The 18,018-nt window shown below is 41.5% G+C and overlaps 1 protein-coding gene and 1 non-coding gene across 2 annotated transcripts; one reads left to right on the top strand and one right to left on the bottom strand.

The window, feature by feature from the left end:
- The first annotated feature begins 639 nt into the window (after positions 1–639).
- Positions 640–4,739, top strand: LOC128831256 (DNA replication licensing factor mcm4-B-like). The gene is made up of 3 exons (XM_054017570.1): positions 640–811; positions 2,477–2,682; positions 3,963–4,739. Exons 1-3 carry the CDS (start codon positions 640–642, stop codon positions 4,053–4,055), a joined length of 471 nt encoding a protein of 156 aa, XP_053873545.1. The 3' UTR covers positions 4,056–4,739.
- Positions 4,740–11,837: 7,098 nt separating this feature from the next.
- Positions 11,838–11,910, bottom strand: TRNAA-AGC (transfer RNA alanine (anticodon AGC)). Its single transcript has one exon. It is a non-coding gene; the product is annotated as a tRNA-Ala (tRNA).
- Between the last annotated feature and the right edge of the window lie 6,108 nt (positions 11,911–18,018).

Below are 18,018 nucleotides of genomic sequence, written 5' to 3' on the forward strand. Positions count from 1 at the left end.
AAAATAGGTACTATATCTCCTATCATGAGGCACCTAGAACTCTTTTAGGCAGTGTAGAAAATAAGTAACTGTGGATGATTATAAGCATCTAATTCCATTGATTTAATAAATGTCAGGTAGTTGTCATCTTTTGAAATCTAACTAAAAATATGCCCATCACATTCTTCTCAGAATACAGTTGCACCCATGAATTATTCAATACATTAAGCAGACAAACTTCAAATACGTGTAAATAGATTTCCCCCTCAAGATCAAACTGGAAGCATGTGTAGACGCCACCTCATCACACAGAATCTTAAGTAAATGAAGTTTACGCTATGCCTTCAAGGTCCCAGCCTTCAGAGGTTGTTAGGTGAATGATGGGAGAAAATTCCATAGTTGGAAGCCCTCTGAAAACATCCTGCCTTCAAATATTCAACTCTGTAGACAGAAAGCAAAATCACATTTTCACTCTCTTTTTTTACCTCCTGAGAGTATCGTGTACTCCTGATGTAATGAATAAAATGTTAGATTTTAGATTTCAGACAGCTTCCGCTTGGTTGATCAAAATCATAAAACCAAGTAGTGTAAATGGTGGGGAAAAGTTTATGCACTAACTATTGGATCTTTATTCCATGCACATTTGATCTGATCTTTCTAATGTTGGACCCACATGATGAGGCCTGTGACAGACGTCTTGCTCACCACTGGGTTGCGTTGTACTACCAAAGTGAAGAGCAGGTGGAAGGAGAGTACATTAACATGGCAGTATGGAGGGATTACGTTGCGTATGCTTGTAGCTATGTTAATCCTAGACTAAGTGAAGAAGCAAGTCAGGCCCTTATTGAGGTAAAAAGATGTGGATGTGAAATTTAAAGTAAAAGATTTAAAAAGTGGAGTGGGGGAGAACCTTCCTGTGAGATAAGATGTACCAGAATAGTGTACACCATTTCCTTTATATTAGGCTCTTGAAATCTTTTTAAAATCTGTGATATGTATTGACTATTCTCCTTCCTTTTAATCCTGCATGGAAGTCATCCTTTCCCAACCTGTCTGTCCCTGAGCAGGTTTCCTGTACTCTTACAGGGCCATCACATCATTTCAGTAGAACTTTCTCATGCTTTTGTGTAGATATTCCTGTACAGATAGTAGTGATAGGCTTTAGCATTCTACATATTCCTTTGTGGTTTGAGACCAGATTTAGCATTAATGATAACTGTCTCAGTTTCAGGGTAACTGTTCCTGTATTTTCCCCCTCCATGATTCACTCTGGAAATGCCCAGTCAAATCTTCAGTCATCACCTGTCTCTGGATAGGGACCCTTCTGACAAGAGATATTAAGGCTGCACAGCTCCCTGCTATCCACTGTGATGGCCCCAGCAAGCTAATCTACTTAAAGCAGTGGTTTTCAAACTGCAGGTCGCAACCCAGTACTGGTTCGCGGAATGTAAGGCACTGGGTCGCGGTAGCTCTGGTCAGCACCACCAACCGGGCTGTTAAAAGTCTCATCAGCAGTGCTGCCTGGCTAAGGCAGGCTAGTCCCTACCTGTTCTGACACCGCAGTGCGCCCTGGAAGCAGCCAGCAGCAGGTCCGACCCCTTGGCAGGGGGGCCACGGGGCTCCACATGCTGCCCAAGCCCCGGCTCTGCATTCCCATTGGCTAGTTCCCAGCCAATGGGAGCTGGGGGGCAGTGCCTGCAGGCGAGAGCCGTGCGGAGCCGCTTGCTCACCTCCTGCACCCCAAACCTCTCATCCCCAGCCCCCTAATCATTTTTGTTGCCCTTTGCTGGACTCTTTCCAATTTTTCCACATCTTTCTTGTAGTGTGGAGCCCAAAACTGGACACAGTACTCCAGATGAGGCCTCACCAATGTCGAATAGAGGGGAATGATCACATCACTCGATCTGCTGGCAATGCTCCTACTTATACAGCCCAAAATGCCATTAGCCTTCTTGGCAACAAGGGCACACTGTCAACTCATATTCAGCTTCTCGTCCACTGTAACCCTTAGGTCCTTTTCTGCAGAACTGCTGCCTAGCCATTCAGTCCCTAGTCTGTAGCAGTGCATGGGATTCTTCCGTCCTAAGTGCAGGATTCTGCACTTGTCCTTGTTGAACCTCATCAAATTTCTTTCGGCCCAATCCTCTAATTTGTCTAGGTCCCTCTGTATCCTATCCCTATCCTCCCAGTTTAGTGTCATCTGCAAACTTGCTGAGGATGCAATCCACGCCATCCTCCAGATCATTAATGAAGATCTTGAACAAAACTGGCCCCAGGACCAACCCTTGGGGCACTCTGCTTGATACCGGCTGCCAACTAGACATGGAGCCATTGATAACTACTCGTTGAGCCCGACGATCTAGCCAGCTTTCTATCCACCTTATAGTCCATTCATCCAGCCCATACTTCTTTAACTTGCTGGCAAGAATACTGTGGGAGACCGTATCAAAAGCTTTTGCTAAAGTCAAGGAATAACACGTCCACTGCTTTCCCCTCATCCACAGAGCCAGTTATCTCATCGTAGAAGTCAATATTATATCCTTTGTACTTTTATGTACTTTTTTCCAAGAGATAACTGCCACTGCCCATAAACGTAAGGAGGAGCTAGCTCAAGCCTTGAAGAAGCTTATCCAGTCAAAGGGTAAAACACCAGCTCTAAAATACCAACAGCTCTTTGACGATCTCCGTGCACAGTCTGACGCAGTAAGTTTCTGCTTTCTTTGTATACTACTTTGATTTTTCCATCTCATGGGGGATCTTCTGTGTACTCAGCAGGGTCCTCAGTACTGATTATAGTTGTATCTCAGTTGAATAGGAAAACTAAATGGAAATCTCGACTAACAGTGGAGAGGTTATTTTACCTCTGTATTTGGCAACTGCTGCTGGAATACTTGTCCAGTTCTGGTGCTCACAGTTCAAGAATGATGTTGATAAATTAAAGGGGGTTCAGAGAAGACCCCTGAGAATGATTAAAGGATTAGAAAATCTGCCTTAAAGTGATACTCAGAGCTTAGTCTATTTATCTTAACAAAGAGAAGGTTAAAGGGTAAGTTGATTGTAGTCTAAGTATCTACATGGGGAATAAATACTTGGTATGGGCTCTTCAATCTAGCAGAGAAATATATAATGTGATCTAATGGAAGTTGAAGTTGGATAATTTTTAAATCAAGGTTGGATGTTTTTCTAAAAGATATGCTCTAGAAATTGTATGTATGCCGTTTGTTATACGGGTAATCAGTGTTTACAGTAGTCCCTTCTGGCCTTGGAATCTATTTACTTGCTGTCCACCTGACACATGAAAAGGCATAAGATTAGCCCGCTTGCCAGTTGGTCATCAGGTGTTCCTGATTAACTAGCTTAATTCTGGTTTCAATTAGTGTTTCTTTCATAGACATAAGTTCCACCTGTGGAATAGAAGAGATCTTGATTACTTACACACTTGTCTTGCTGACAAAAATAAATTGATTATTCTTGTCAGCTATAGGTGTCTATTCTGGTTTAAAGCAACAGAGGGTCCTGTGGCACCTTTAAGACTAACAGAAGTACTGGGAGCATAAGCTTTCGTGGGTAAGAACCTCACTTCTTGCATCTGAAGAAGTGAGGTTCTTACCCACGAAAGCTTATACTCCCAGTACTTCCGTTAGTCTTAAAGGTGCCACAGGACCCTCTGTTGCTTTTTACAGATTCAGACTAACACGGCTACCCCTCTGATACTATTCTGATTTGGACGTCAACAAAATCGTAAGCCAGGATCGCAGAATCTCTTATTACCATTGAGGATGCACAAGCCAGAAAGAACCCACTTTAACTGTTGCATTCCAGGATGAATTTCACAGCTTAAAAAGACAACACTTTTACCTAAAACCTGGCAAACTTGACATGGAAGTTTGGTGAGACAAGCAGAATCATATGATTTTTTGTTTAGGGGCTTTATAGCATGTAGCTTTTTGTATATGTTCTCAAACTTTTCTCTTTTCTTTAAGGCTGTCACTAAAGAAATGTTCGAAGAAGCACTTCACGGCTTGGCTGATGATGACTTCTTGACTGTGACTGGAAAGACTGTTAGATTGCTGTAATGAAATGCTAACTTAACAGCAGAGTTATACTGTTTTTTCCAAGTACTTCCCTTGAGACCTTTCACATTTAAGAATATTATTCACTGTGGCCAAATTCATGTTGGCGACCTGTTGGTGAACACCATTGCCAGCACTGTAAATAAGGACTGCAAAAAGCTGAAATTAAACACAGCGATATTTGTTTGAACAAAATGGGTTACTAACATTTCATTGCAATGTGTATTTTCAATAAAGTGCTTTGTAGAACAAGCTAACAATTTTTATGCATTTTAAAGCACAAATGTCAAAATTCTTCTAGAACCACTGCTTTTTGACATCAATGCAACCTAAATCAGTGCATATTATTCTTTAGTATTTTTACTACAGAGAGATTAGTGCTTGTGACTTTTGGAAATTAAAATCCATTGGCTTTATTAATAGCTTATTTTCCTTTTTATGCATTTCAAAAAGTGAAGCTAAATCTTGGTGAACACTTCAACCCAGTGTTCAGAAACTGCAAACAGACTTCATTTTGTTTTCTAGCAGTTTAAAAGAACAAAGTAACCATTTTTCCTTTTCCCTCAGATTACTGCTCTGTTTCTCTTCCTCCCACCAATGTTTGTAATTGCTGTTCAAAGATGTTTTTCTGCTTTGAACTTAAACTTTTACCATAACAAGCTATAATAAAGTCAAGGTTTCATATTAGGTCATTTTCCTACAGTAAATACATATTGCTGTAAATTTATAATGTATAAGACAGCTCAGGATGTCTTCCCAGTCATTTTCTCTCTCTTGTTGGGGTGGGAACGTAAATCAGAGGATGCAGCATGCAGGCATAACACTAATACTACAGACATTTTATAGATGTGGAAAGGTGGCCTTTAGCTATTGAATTATGCTCCTCATCTGCTCTCAGAGCACAAGGTCAGTTCTCACACGGTTTCAGATTATGCACAGCTTCCCTACATGTACATGAGATCAAGAGAGTATTTGAACATGACAAAAGAAAGTTTCTTGAGAAAACAAGCTAAAGATGAATAAAGTTCAATACATTAGAAACTGATCATTTAATCCTACTGTATTGAATTTGTCAACATTTAGTACAGTAAAAAAATTTAAGCAGGATATTCCAGTGTTCTAACTAAGTTATTGAAAAGGGGGTAAACAGCAAGGAGGATTTGTAAATGACAAGTGTTAGTCAGAAGTAGCACGTAAGCTAGCCACACAACAACAATGCTGACAGAAATGAATTGGAAATTCTCTGGAGCAGGGGAATAAATTTCCAGATCACTGCATGCTCCTATGAGGTGGCTCTTAAAATTTCTACGTGGTCTTACACATATGTGCCAGATCTATTTGAAGAATTTACATTTCAAATCCCACATTGGTAACTAGTAATATTAGTAACTAGGTCAATAAAATTATGGAAACCCTTTAGAATTGTATTTGAAAGCTGTTCTTTACTGAAGCTTCTAAGTATAGGATTGGATCCTTCTCTATATGAACTAATGCTTTCCCATCACAAACATCAATCTTAAAATGTACAGTAGAAAGTAAAAAAAACAGAGAAGAGAAAGGCGTACATATCTCTACAAACAGATTGAGAATTTCTATTCATGTGAAGTCTCCATAAAGGAATAGAGTTGTTTTCAATTAATCCAATGTTCACTCCAATTTATTAAGATGTGTTTAGCTACCCTTCCATATGGGTGATTAAACCTAGCTGTAAATGGGGAAGGGAATGCACAGCAATGAGAGAGCAGTCTCTTGTCTGTCCAAGATCTGACATTCCTAATATCAATAATAAGCAAGAAAACCTTCTACAGGCTCCTTTATGTATAAAGTAGCAAAGAGGGTATAAGACAAATGTTAAAGATACTTTCCACATCTCCATAGCGGACATAGCATTGGGAATTACATTGCCTTGGTGCTAAAAGGGAGAAAAGCTGCAGTGAAAGTGGAAGAGGACAGCAGAAATTTCTACTCTCCTGGCATGGAATGCTTTCACAAAAGGGGATAAATGGGGAACTAATGGAAATAAGTATTATGTCATAAGATTAGTTCAATAAAGTCAGGAGGGATGGAATAACAAAGCAGTTTAGGTGGAAAAATGTCATTTCACTTCATTGCTAGTTTCTAATTTTGATGCCTGTACTATTCATTTCAATGTACAACTATATTAGATCTACAATGGGCACTGACTTGCTCCTGCACTACTGAAGACAATGGTAGTTTTGTTACTGACTTCCCTAGTAACAGGATTAGATCTTAAGTGAGAGCCAAATGCCTTATTCCCCGTATTCCCCATAACAAAACTAATATAAAGATTAATATCCTAGGCCAGCCATCTTCACAAAGCCCCAGCTGCATGGTTGATTTCATTGGGGATTGGTCCTGCTTTGAGCAGGGGATTGGATTAGATGACCTCCAGAGGTCCCTTCCAACCCTGATATTCTATGTGGGATTCCACATTAACTTCTCAGACAGCCCTGTGACACTTAAGGTTAGTGCTGAAAAGAGGCACAGCGTACAAAGTAGCTGTGCAGGAAGATTTGATCATACATCCTGCAGTATTTTTGCTTTCTTATCTTTTCAGGTAGTCAGTCAAAAACAGGTGTTTTCATAATCCCACAGCTGCCATGGTGCCTGGTAATTCAAGGGGTTTGTCACCTGTATACAGCAGCATCAATTAAAAAACATTTTGCAGATGTTTCTGACTTTGAAAGAGTAAAGACCACACAGATAAGTCATCCTAAAATAGAACTGGTTCATAACACATTATGAGTGGTTTGCTTATGATTAAAGAAATAATGTATTCACCCATAGTACAAACTGCTGTAAATATGGAGGTGCTCACCAGCTCTCATTAAGGATTATCACTTTACAGAACTGGATAGAGTAAGATATAACTATACCACAGCCTGTTGCTAGTTTGATTCACCTAACACACAAAAGGAATGCTTATAATCACACTACTAGATTTCCAGCTGCTTTTCAACTGTCCTGGTAACCTGCTAACCAGCAATCTGTGTCAGAAAGCATGGATCCTGCACTGCTGTTCAGTCTTGGGCTGTGCGTTATGAACACAAGGCTACAAGAGGAGCTCAATGGGGAGGCTATTCACCACCACCCTGATCCCAGCCCCCTCCTTGTAGAAGCATCAGGTCTGTGGTTCCACACCAGAGGCGACTATTTGCCTCCCTTGCCTTCTGCTATTACTACCGCAGCTCTTTCATTTTTACATGGCACAGATGCATGTCCCTATCGTGGCCCTTCTCCTCCATGCCCCAAGCAAGTTCCTATGGCTGGAGTGGAGCCGTGACAGCACAGCCTCCTGTCCTCACAGACCCAGAAGTTCCACCATCTCCCATGGACTCCAGGTAGGAGCAAGTTTGGTGTGTGGAACCGGCCTGCTCAGCTGGGCAGTTGCTATGTGAGCTCTCAACACCAAGCAAACAGGAAAAGCAAGTTCAAAACTTCCTGGGGCTTTAAAAGGGGAGGGGTATTCACCTGTCTACCTGGATGCAGGGCAGCGGAGTTCAAAATGGTGACCAGAGTGGCCATGGTGGGCATTGCGAGATATCTCCTGGAGGCCACTTAGGGCAACGTAAGCAACACAGTGTTTAGACTGTGTAAGGTGTTATTGATGTATGGTTATACTTTTGTTATGTATTATAATAAATGTTGCTGCAATTGAAAATTTGAAACTAAGAATTCAAGATGGCACATGTGGTAGGAAAGGTTTGAACTCCATCTTGGCCTCCTGTCTTCATGGCATTTTCCCACTGAAACTTTGTTTCCCGCCAGAACTTGGGGGACTGAGAGCTGTCTGGAACTGCTTAGGGGCAGTGTCTGCCAGAATGTGCCTCAGGAATTCACACCACGTAGAGCATATAAGGAACTGTCAGCGATGACGCAGGGGCTGTCCACCATTGAGGCAGCCACCTCCAGTTTCTTTGCGTGGGCATCGGATCAAGACTTCAGCCACTAATACCTGCCAAGGACTTTGATACTTACCTGATATCTGATTCCTGCATTCCATCAAAGGATCCAGTGAAGACTTTGCCATCAGCCCACATTTGTTGATCTCCTGCTTCGGCGGTAGAGAGCCATATCCTCCGATGTTCCTGAGACTCTGAGACGGTCCATCAATTGCTGGTGACCTCCATCTGCAGTAAAAGAGAGACAGTAATTATTTTTTGGGCACTTAATAGTTTAACCAAGGAACAGTTTAAGGGTCTGGGCACTACTATGCCTCTTGCTGGAATCTATTCTTGAGTATTTGTAGTGATCCCCCTTAGTGTACCTCCTCTCCCCCTAGTTGTAACTATCCCTTAATAAAACTTTCTGTTTAAGGTTATATTCTTTCTACCCTTTATTTCAATGCAACACAGGAGGAAGGCACTCAGATTTCTAACTCTCGCAGTTGATAGATGCTGGTAGGAGTCAAACCTGTTATTTATATGTTACTTCCTTATTATTCTATAACAGAGATTTTGGGATAACAACCGACACTGCGTCGCTCTAACTTTGTCAGCCTAAGCTCCACACCTTTAGTCAAGGCGGTTTTATTATGTCGACATAGCAAGCAAGTTAAAATGGCGGGAGGAGCATTGCAATGTGTACATCTCCATAGTTAGATCAACGTAAGCTGCCTTATGTGTACAAAACTGTGTAGTGTAGACATGACCTTAGTGATTCAAGTAAAGTCAGATGCTTCATTCAAAAAGAGATTATGTATGATTCTGTCTTTATCACTGTCTGATCTTCCATTCAAGTTGGATTTGGGTGGTAAACTAATACTGAAAAATCTCTGGCTGTAAGTGAATCTTAGACCATGTCTACACTATACAGTTTTGTGTACTGTGGATGCGCTCTGCCAACACAAGGAACATAGTGTGGACACACCACAGTGGTTTAATTACAGTGGTGGCTGTACACAGATGTAACTTAAGTTGACTTAACTTGGTAGTGTAGACATACCCTTAGAATATACAATCTTAACAAAAATCCTCTGTAGGTTTATACAGTCAGGGATAAAACAAGCACATAAATGAAGCTACCATTCCTGAAATGGTCACTTTTCAAAAGGTGACAGTGCTGAGAACTGGTACATTTAAATGAAGCAGATTAGCAGGACAAAGGTTGTAGAGGGTTAGCATTTCCCAAGTTGTTTGATGAAACTGTGGAGTTTATAGGCCAAATAAAAACTCAAAAGCTAACTATTTAGTTTAGCAGAATTTAATTGAAATAATGAGCTGTTTAATCACTCATATTGTAATAGTGTCTATATGCATAAATATATTTTTTTGAGTTGGCACTGGAACAATTCTACGGGCGCATGTTACAACATATAAAAATCAGACAGTCAAAGAGAAATCAGAGTGCAGTGTAGATACAAAACCTTTACATCAGGACTGAAACAAATTCAAAATAGCCTTTCATTGCTCCTGTTAATGATTTAGTCTTAATTTAGGGTATATACCAAAGAGGAATATTTGTTCCTGTTTTACAGTTATATTTTCAACCCCCCTCCCCCAATATAAACGAAGAAATATAGAAATTCTGCTTCGTGCATGTGACTATGTCATTATCAAATAAGTAAGTTTTTGCTTTGAATAAAGCTAATATTAAAAGTGTTTATTTTGTTTTACCGATTTTCAGTTTTGGAATAAATAATCCAGTCAAAATGCATACGGGAGAACATGAGTATCAATCCTACCACCTCCCCTATACGAAGCAAGTAGACTACCATTTGAGCTAATTTCCCTTTTTGCAGAAGTATATGAAAGCAGTTTGTAACTACACAACTGTGTGCTTATCCAGTGTATGATATTCTACTGTAACAGTTCATATTTCAAATGTACATAACTTCAGTGTTATTGCTGTTGTGTTGGTCTTTCTATTCACAACAGAAAAAATGTACCTTTTATCTAGCTTCCAACATTAGATAGTAAATTTTTTTAATATTATTCACTTATTTCTTTACAATTGCAGTGTTTAGTACTATTTCATTTTGGAATTAAGCCATGGGAAAAAGTGAGAACAGCAGAAAAGAAAGTTTTCAGGATATGTGTAATAATGTAAAGAGTTCTGATGAAGTTTTACAGTTATTTTAATTAAATAATCAATGGGACAAATCATTTTGTATTAATTGATTTTTCAATAACAAAAATCAAGTAATTAATTGTGTTTTAATAGCTTTGTGTATGAGCCTTCTTCAGCTAAATAAATATCAATTGGATTTTCTTTGGTTTGTTACACATACAAGTCTGAGAAACAAGAAATGCAAATCAAAACAAAAAAATCACATAAAAGAATACAGAAGAGTAAAGAAAAAAGCTTTTGTAACTAATTGCTATTTGCACCCTTCTCCATGCAGCCAAAAAAAAAAATTTAATGGACACCACTACCTCTCACATGCTAAGTGAGTGCTCTACCATTTGAGCTAATTAAGTGTTTGAGCAGTTATCCTCAAATACTACAAGTTCTCCAATCAGAGAATAAAGTGGTATCTGATGATTCATCCTACCCATTTAGTGTTAGCAAGGCCTCTCAGCTGCTCAGCCTACTCAGAAAGTACAATTCTTTCAAGGAGTAGGCTGTGTCACCTCTGAGAGGCTGTGTCATCAATCTGACCAACTGTGATCTTCACCTGCTTTCATCATTTTGTGTGTAAAAAAGTCAGTAAAATAATGGTAATCTGTTCCACCTCATACTTAGCTATGACATTGAGTACCTTTCCCAGTTATGAAAGAACAGCTCTATGTAAGTTCAAAAGCTTGTCTCTTTCACCAAAAGAAGATGGCACAGTAAGAGATTACCTCACTCATTTTGCCTCTTTAATATCATGTTAAAGGTGTTTTTATGGACACCAATTTCTCTTGGAATTGCCACATGCCTCCTGGTCACCTTGCTTTTCCATGCTAGAAAAACAGATAAATGACACAACCCTCTGCCCTAACCATATTTGCAAATTATTAAAAAAATCATCCCTGACATAGCTTTTACAAAAAATATATTTATATCTGCTATAATTCAACCTCTGGTGAATTGCCTTATCCTTTGCATTGTGCACATTCTTTCAATACTTATGAAAGAAAATAATTTGTGCTGTCAAAATTATGTTTATCTTCAATAAAGAGTTAAAAAATATCATTCAAGCATATTGTGCACATCCCTTTATTAAAATGTGGTGGATTCATTTAATATGTACAGGGCCGGCTCCAGGCACCAGCTTCTCAAGCAGGTGCTTGGGGCGGCCGTTCCGGACAGGGGCAGCAGTTCCAGGTATTCGGCGGCAATTCGGCGGGAGGTCCTTCACTCCCAGGCGGAGTGAGGGACCGTCCGCCGAATTGCCGCCGCAGATCGCAATCGCGGCTTTTTTTTTTTTTTTCCAAAACCCTGGAGCCGGCCCTGAATATGTACATTTATTTTGGTCCCTTACAAAAATGTTAAGAGCAGGATGCATCTAGAATTTAAAAAGAAAATAAGGATGAGTATTTAGATGACTGAAATATCAGAGACAAAAATCACAGGCAACAAGTGGCAAGTCTTGCAGTCCTTTTGTTTCATTTTTTTCAGCTGTCAAAAATTACCTCTCTCTTCTATGCATGCAGCTGTGATAATCTTCAAGAAAACAGATCACACACCTACCTTCCCACAAAACAAAACGCCCCCAAAAATCGCTTTCTAAAATTAGAACGCCTCAAGAAATAACAAAATATGCATATTCTTCACAATTGAAAAAACGGGTCCCTTGGAAATAAGTAAGTGTTCTCTAATTAAAAAAAAAAAACCTTCTGGAGAATGCGGGCATCGATCCCGCTACCTCTCGCATGCTAAGCGAGCGCTCTACCATTTGAGCTAATTCCCCTTATAGAGAAAAGGATTCAGCTATGTGTGAGTCACTGTTTTCTAGCTCCCCGTTGCCCAAATGATTCAGGCAAAATGACACTGTAATCTTCTCAGGCACCATAAAGCCTGAGTTTCCAGCACAAGTTATTTCGGAAGGCATCTTCTGAATTGTTAGCGGATTATTAGTCGGACTAAAACCCATAGTCTTTACAAGAGACTGCAGAAATTGTTTATTTTAGGATAATTCCTTAGGTCTTTACAAGCAAGCAAAAACAAACTGATTTGGATTTTATTAAGACGAGTTTTGCTGGAGTAAAATAGGAGTCAAGAGCTCAGCGTTTGACTGGTTACAAATTAGCCAACTCAGCTGTAACTGAATCACACACCTTTTCAAACAGGTCTGTGTAGCCAAATGACGTGTAGACTCATCTGCACAACCGAACACTTATCACACTTAAGCTGTACCATGTGGCTCTTTAAAAAACTTATATAATTATCTCAACAGATTTGAATTAAAAGTATTTAACAAGCTACACAGAAATTTTCCCCAGTATAACAGTAATCCCTGGATAGCAACAAGCCAGCCAAATCGCTCTAATACCCTTCACACAGCCACTATTGTAGTAGGTGTAGCTGGGGGAAAACGGCATGGCTGTACTGCCCCTGAAATCTTCAGTGACCCTTTGGGGCTGTGGGAAGTAAGGTGTACATTAAACAAAAGGTAAAATCAGCTCTCAGCCAGTCCCAAAACTGGGAGCTGCAAAAGGTACCTTCGTTTTTCCCTTGGGTCCTGCACTTCCCACAGCTTGGCTGAACCCAAGAATTGAGACCACTGTGGTTATTGGAGAATCTCCTACCAGTATATTCCCATTCATCTCTACTTCTATTTTTCTGTACTTTTTCATGTTCCCCTTTTTAAAAATACTGTATTGATTTTTAAAGTAAAAATATTCGATGCAGAAAGAAAAGGAATTATGACTATTTAACAAACAAGGGAAGTAGATAAATTATTAGTCACTTCAATACACACTTTCCAAATATTATCAACCTGGCCAGCAGTGAAAAATGGGTGTAACAAATAACTTACTTCACTATAGCAATTATGTAGGGTGCAATAATATGAAACAGTGCATACAAGGAATAAGTCCCTATCTTTCCATAGAACAAGTACATCGTGGACAGTGCATGCTTCTTGATGTTGTCCCACCAATCTGACTCACCCCTAGCCTTGAGACCACCTCTGGCGTGAAAGAGTAGTTAAGTCTCCCAACCCCACTCAGTCCTTAGTCTCCCTGCTGAGACTGCCAACAAAGGTGTCATTATTACCATTTGTGTAGTGATTTTCGGACAAATGTTAACATTACATTTGGACTTAGAAATACAATAAATGTACTGAACTATTTGTATTTGTATTAGGTCTTCATGGGATTTAAAACAATACAAAATTATACATCAACATTTCAAAAGCTACAAGCCAGTAAAAAGCAAAGATTTACAAAAACTAAATCCTGAACTGTTCTCAGGGCCGGCTCTGTGTATTTTACTGCCCCAAGTACGAATTGCTGCCGAATCCGCGGGACCGGCGGACCTCCCGCAGGCATGCCGCCGAAGGCTGCCTTACTGCCACTCTCGCAGGGATTGGCAGGGCGCCCCACTCGGCTTGCCGCCCCAGGCACGCGCTTGGAGCACTGGTGCCTGGAGCTGCTGCTGACTGTTCCACATCTATTCTCCTTAGAAATCATGTGGCTTCTTGTATATCTATGTTTTCCTTTAGATAAACAAATTCCTCTCATATATTACATTAATCAATGTTGTCAGTCATCTTCTAAATATTGTGCTCTTTGGAATCTCTTCAAACTAGGACTCGAAAGATTCTCCAAACCTGAAGTATCAATCTCTTGCATAACCCAAGATAATTGTAATTCATCTTGAAAAGATTTTTGTAGTCCTATTTACTGATGAAACCTCGTGTAGCAAATATTTCATTTTCATATTGCACTCCTGGACACTTGTTTAAATGTGTTCTACTGGTCAATGAAGGGTGCTGGTAATATGGGAAACAGGATGGTAATTTGTCATATTATTTGGCAATATATTAGTATTAGAAATTCCTGGTCAAGTATTACTGGTGTTCACTTCTGGGGGAATTCTGCACCAAAAAATTAAAAATTCTGCACATATTTTAAATTCTGCATATTTTATTTTTCAAAATAATACTATATAATCATACCAGTTTCAATTATTTTGGTCATTTATTTCAAAATACCTATCAGCAACTATGTCTGTGACAATACAGACAAAAAAAATTCCCCCAGCAGAAGAGAGTTAAAGAAACCCATATGACAACCCAGTGCCTGTATCTCTGCTCCCTCCCCGACCCCCACCCCAACCCCAGAGCCCAGCACCCAGCCAGGGAGCCATATACACACACCTCTCCCCCAGAGTCCAGCTGCAGGGCGCCCCTAGTCCAGACACTCGCCCCCACCCCTTGTAGCCCAGTTGTGCCCCCCACCCCAACCCAGACACTCACACCCCTTCCCCCAGAGCCCAGCCTGCAGGGTGCCCCCAAGGCCCAGACACTTCACCCTTCCCCAAAGAGCCCAGCTGCACCGCCCCCATCCTTCCCCGCAGCCCAGACACACACACTCCCTACCGCCCCAGTGCCTAGCTGCAGGAGTAAGTGTTATAGAAATATACTGAATCATAAAGTAGTGGATGAGTCAGAATTACATTTGTTACATATGCCTTTCTTGTTTAGTTTTTGGCAAGAGTTTCAGAGTATTCATTATCGAAAATGAAGAAAGAATTCATACATTCAGAAATGGGTGAGATTGCACATGCAGTTCTGCTCATTGACTTGGTGTTCCAGCTCTCTGAAAAAAAAGAGGCAGAGGTCAGTTTTGCTTACAATTATAGGGCATGACTATGCTCACATTGGTGTAAAAAGAATAACTCTTTACATCAATTTCGTTACTTCAGATTCTAATCTCATACTGATATATATTAGATCATTAGCATTTCTTTGCCATCAAGATAAATGGGACACTAAAACAGACAAAGAGGCGGTGATGGGATGAAGCAAGGATGGAAGGGTTTGTATTGTGGGATGGGGTCCTGGATTTTTACTTATTTCTCATTCAGAGTTTGTATGGGAATGGGAACTTTGCCAGCCCACTATGCATGACACGTGAGGCTGATGTCCACAAAAATCAAATCTCCAGCTCCTTCTCTGCTTCACTCCCCCACCTCCTTGTTTTCAGTGCCATCTATCCTCTATGTTTACACATTTGGGATTGTCCAGGATAAACCTAAAGCACTTGGACAGGTATTTGCTAATTCAAAGTGTCTATAATTAATTATTTATATAAAAACTATGGTCAACTGTGAGTTCACTTAACATGTACAGGGAGAAAGAAGCAGTCCGTAGCTGGAGAGCCAAATAGCTGTGAGTTTGTTTGTTTAACTCTCTCTCTCTTCCCCCTCCCCCCCAAAAAAGGGAAACTTGGGAATTTTGTTTAGGTGATTTTATTTGTTTGCTTAGCTAGGGTGACCAGACAGCAAGTGTGAAAAATCGGGACGGAGGTGGGGGGTAATAGGAGCCTATGTAAGAAAAAGACCCAAAAATCTGAACTGTCCCTATAAAATCGGGACATCTGGTCACCCTAGTTTGCTTTGACCCAGAAGAAAGAGGGAATCAAGGAGTTTTGCTCAATCCTGAGACAAAAGGAATCTGTGAACTCCACTGTTTCTCTGATGCTGGAGAGGGGGAACTTTAGGACTATATTTATTACATGCCCTAAAGAAAACACTTCTTGTTTCACTTTCCTTTCTTGATTTGATTGAGATTCTTTATGGCAGAATGACCACTCACATGTAGGGACATTCCATATATTCCCCCTCTTTTCCCACTGCCTCTCCAATATTCAGAATACTAACTGAACTCCAGTCTTTGAAGGATACCTGGGTTAGAGCCCAAATATATATATTTTCCCTTTATAAGTGGGGTTATCTTTGTTCTATTGTAACACTCTGAAATTACACCTAGGACACCGATTTAAAACAGATTCTGTAGAACCAAATACTTAAATAAAACTCAACTCATCTACTTCCCACGAGACATAAAATTCATGGCATGACATCGTAGATTTTAAGTCTTTTCTGTATGGGGGAGGGGGCCTTACATGCTAACTCAGATCTTTGCCATGATCAAAGAAACTGACATTAAAGATGGAGGCCTATTAAACACCTAATCCTGCACTCATTGAGGTTGATGGATTGTACCCTACAAACAGTATATTCTTCAATGCTTTGATCAGCCTAGTTTTACCACCAAGACAGCTGTGAAGTTTTACAGTAGTTTTCCCACCTATTCTCACCTATCTGTCCTCAGAATTAGGGTTGGACTCCTTATTGCTTGTTTCCCCCAACATAGGTCGGTGTCTCAGAGGCTTCAATCTCACTCTCCTTTCCTGGCAGGTTCGCAACAAATGTGGTATTGTGGCATAAGGACTATCAGACACTAGGGAAAAAATACAAAAGGAATTAGCAAGGGACAAAGGTTTGACTGAAAATCTGAAATGCACATGTAATATATGGGTGCATGTGTCCCATTGTAAGAAATTTAGGTTAGACATTAAGAAACACTTCTTACCTCTAAGCGTAGTTAAGCACTGGAACAAATTACCTAAATCATGGAACCCCTGTCATTGGAGGTTTTTAAGAGCAGATTAGACAAACATCTGACAGGGATGGTCTAGATCAGGGGTGGGCAAACTACGGCCCATGGGCAACATCCAGCCCGCGGGACAGTCCTGCCCAGCCCCCGAGCTCCTGGCCCAGGAGGCTAGCCCCCAGCCCCTCCTCTGCTGTCCCCCTCCCCCACAGTCTCAGCTCGCTCCGCCGCCAGTGCAATGCTCTGGGCAGCAGGGCTGTGAGCTCCTGGGGCAGTGCAGCTGCAGAGCCCAACCTGACCCGGTGCTCTGTGCTGCATGGTGGTGGCGGCGGTGTGGCTGTAGTGCCGTCAGCCTCCAGTGCTCCAGACAGTGTGGTAAGGGGGCAGAGAGCAGGGGGGGTTGGATAGAGGGCAGGGGAGTTCGGGGTGGTGGTCAGGGGGCGGGAGTGTGGATGGTGGTTGGAGGGAAACAGGGGGTTGAATGGGGGCAGGGGTCTTGGGGAGCAGTCAGGAAGGAGGGGGGGTTGGATGGGGCCACAGGGGCAGTCGGGGCAGGGGTTACGGAGGCAGTCAGGGGACAGGGAGAAGGGGTGGTTGGATGGGGCAGAGGTCCCAGGGGGGGCCGTCAGGAATGAGAGGAGGGGTTGGATGGTGCGGCGGAGGTCTGGGGGCAGTCAGGGGACAGGGAGCGGGGGTGTGTGGATGGGGCAGAGGTCCCAGAGGGGCCATTAGGGAACGGGGGTGTTGGATGGGGCAGGAGTAGTCCCCGGGGGGGGGGGGCAGATAGGAGGTGGGGGCCAGGTCACGACCCCCTCCCCTAACCGGCCCTCCATACAATTTACGAAACCCAGTGCGGCCCTCAGGCCAAAAGGTTTGCCCGCCCCGGTCTAGATAATACTTAGTTCTGCCTCAGTGCAGGGAACTAGACTAGATGTGCCTTCCAGTCCTACATTTTTAGGATATTATTGTGGCAATGGGATTGGAGGGGTGAGGACAGTCTGCATACAGTTCCATCTCAATCATTGCTCTTCGTGTCAGACAAGCAGGGGCTACAGCTTTCTCCTTTTCTTGTCACACATCCACATAAGAAGCATCGCACCCAACCCTCTCTCTCTTACATTTTTCTACACTCTGCCATGCAGTGGAATTTGGGAATCTCAGAATCTTGGTGCCAGACAATCTGGCACACTTCAGAGTCTGAACTACAAACAGAACACCCAATGATTTAACTGAGAAGGGCCCAGCCGAGACACAACTAGGCCCAAGTTCATACTTAAGATAATATGGCAATAAAAGTTTTAGATTTAAAGGATATCCACTTCCCTCCCTACCACCCAGGCAGTCAGAGAACTGTACAATAATAAAATGAATATAAATCAAGAGAAACCAACTCAGGGAAAATTTTAGGAGAAAAAAGGAGGGGAGAGAAATCTCTGGAGGTGGCATGGAAGCCCA

Source organism: Malaclemys terrapin, chromosome 2, assembly GCF_027887155.1.
Source record: "Malaclemys terrapin pileata isolate rMalTer1 chromosome 2, rMalTer1.hap1, whole genome shotgun sequence".
Lineage (NCBI taxonomy): Eukaryota > Metazoa > Chordata > Testudines > Emydidae > Malaclemys > Malaclemys terrapin.

Bases quoted from the DNA above. Each gene is read 5' to 3' on its own strand.
- LOC128831256 (XM_054017570.1), top strand. From the start codon at position 640: ATGTTGGACCCACATGATGAGGCCTGTGACAGACGTCTTGCTCACCAC. The intron at 812-2,476 runs GTCAGGCCCTTA...GCTTTCCCCTCA, and splicing joins TAGACTAAGTGAAGAAGCAA to TCCACAGAGCCAGTTATCTC. The intron at 2,683-3,962 runs GTAAGTTTCTGC...CTTTTCTTTAAG, and splicing joins TCCGTGCACAGTCTGACGCA to GCTGTCACTAAAGAAATGTT.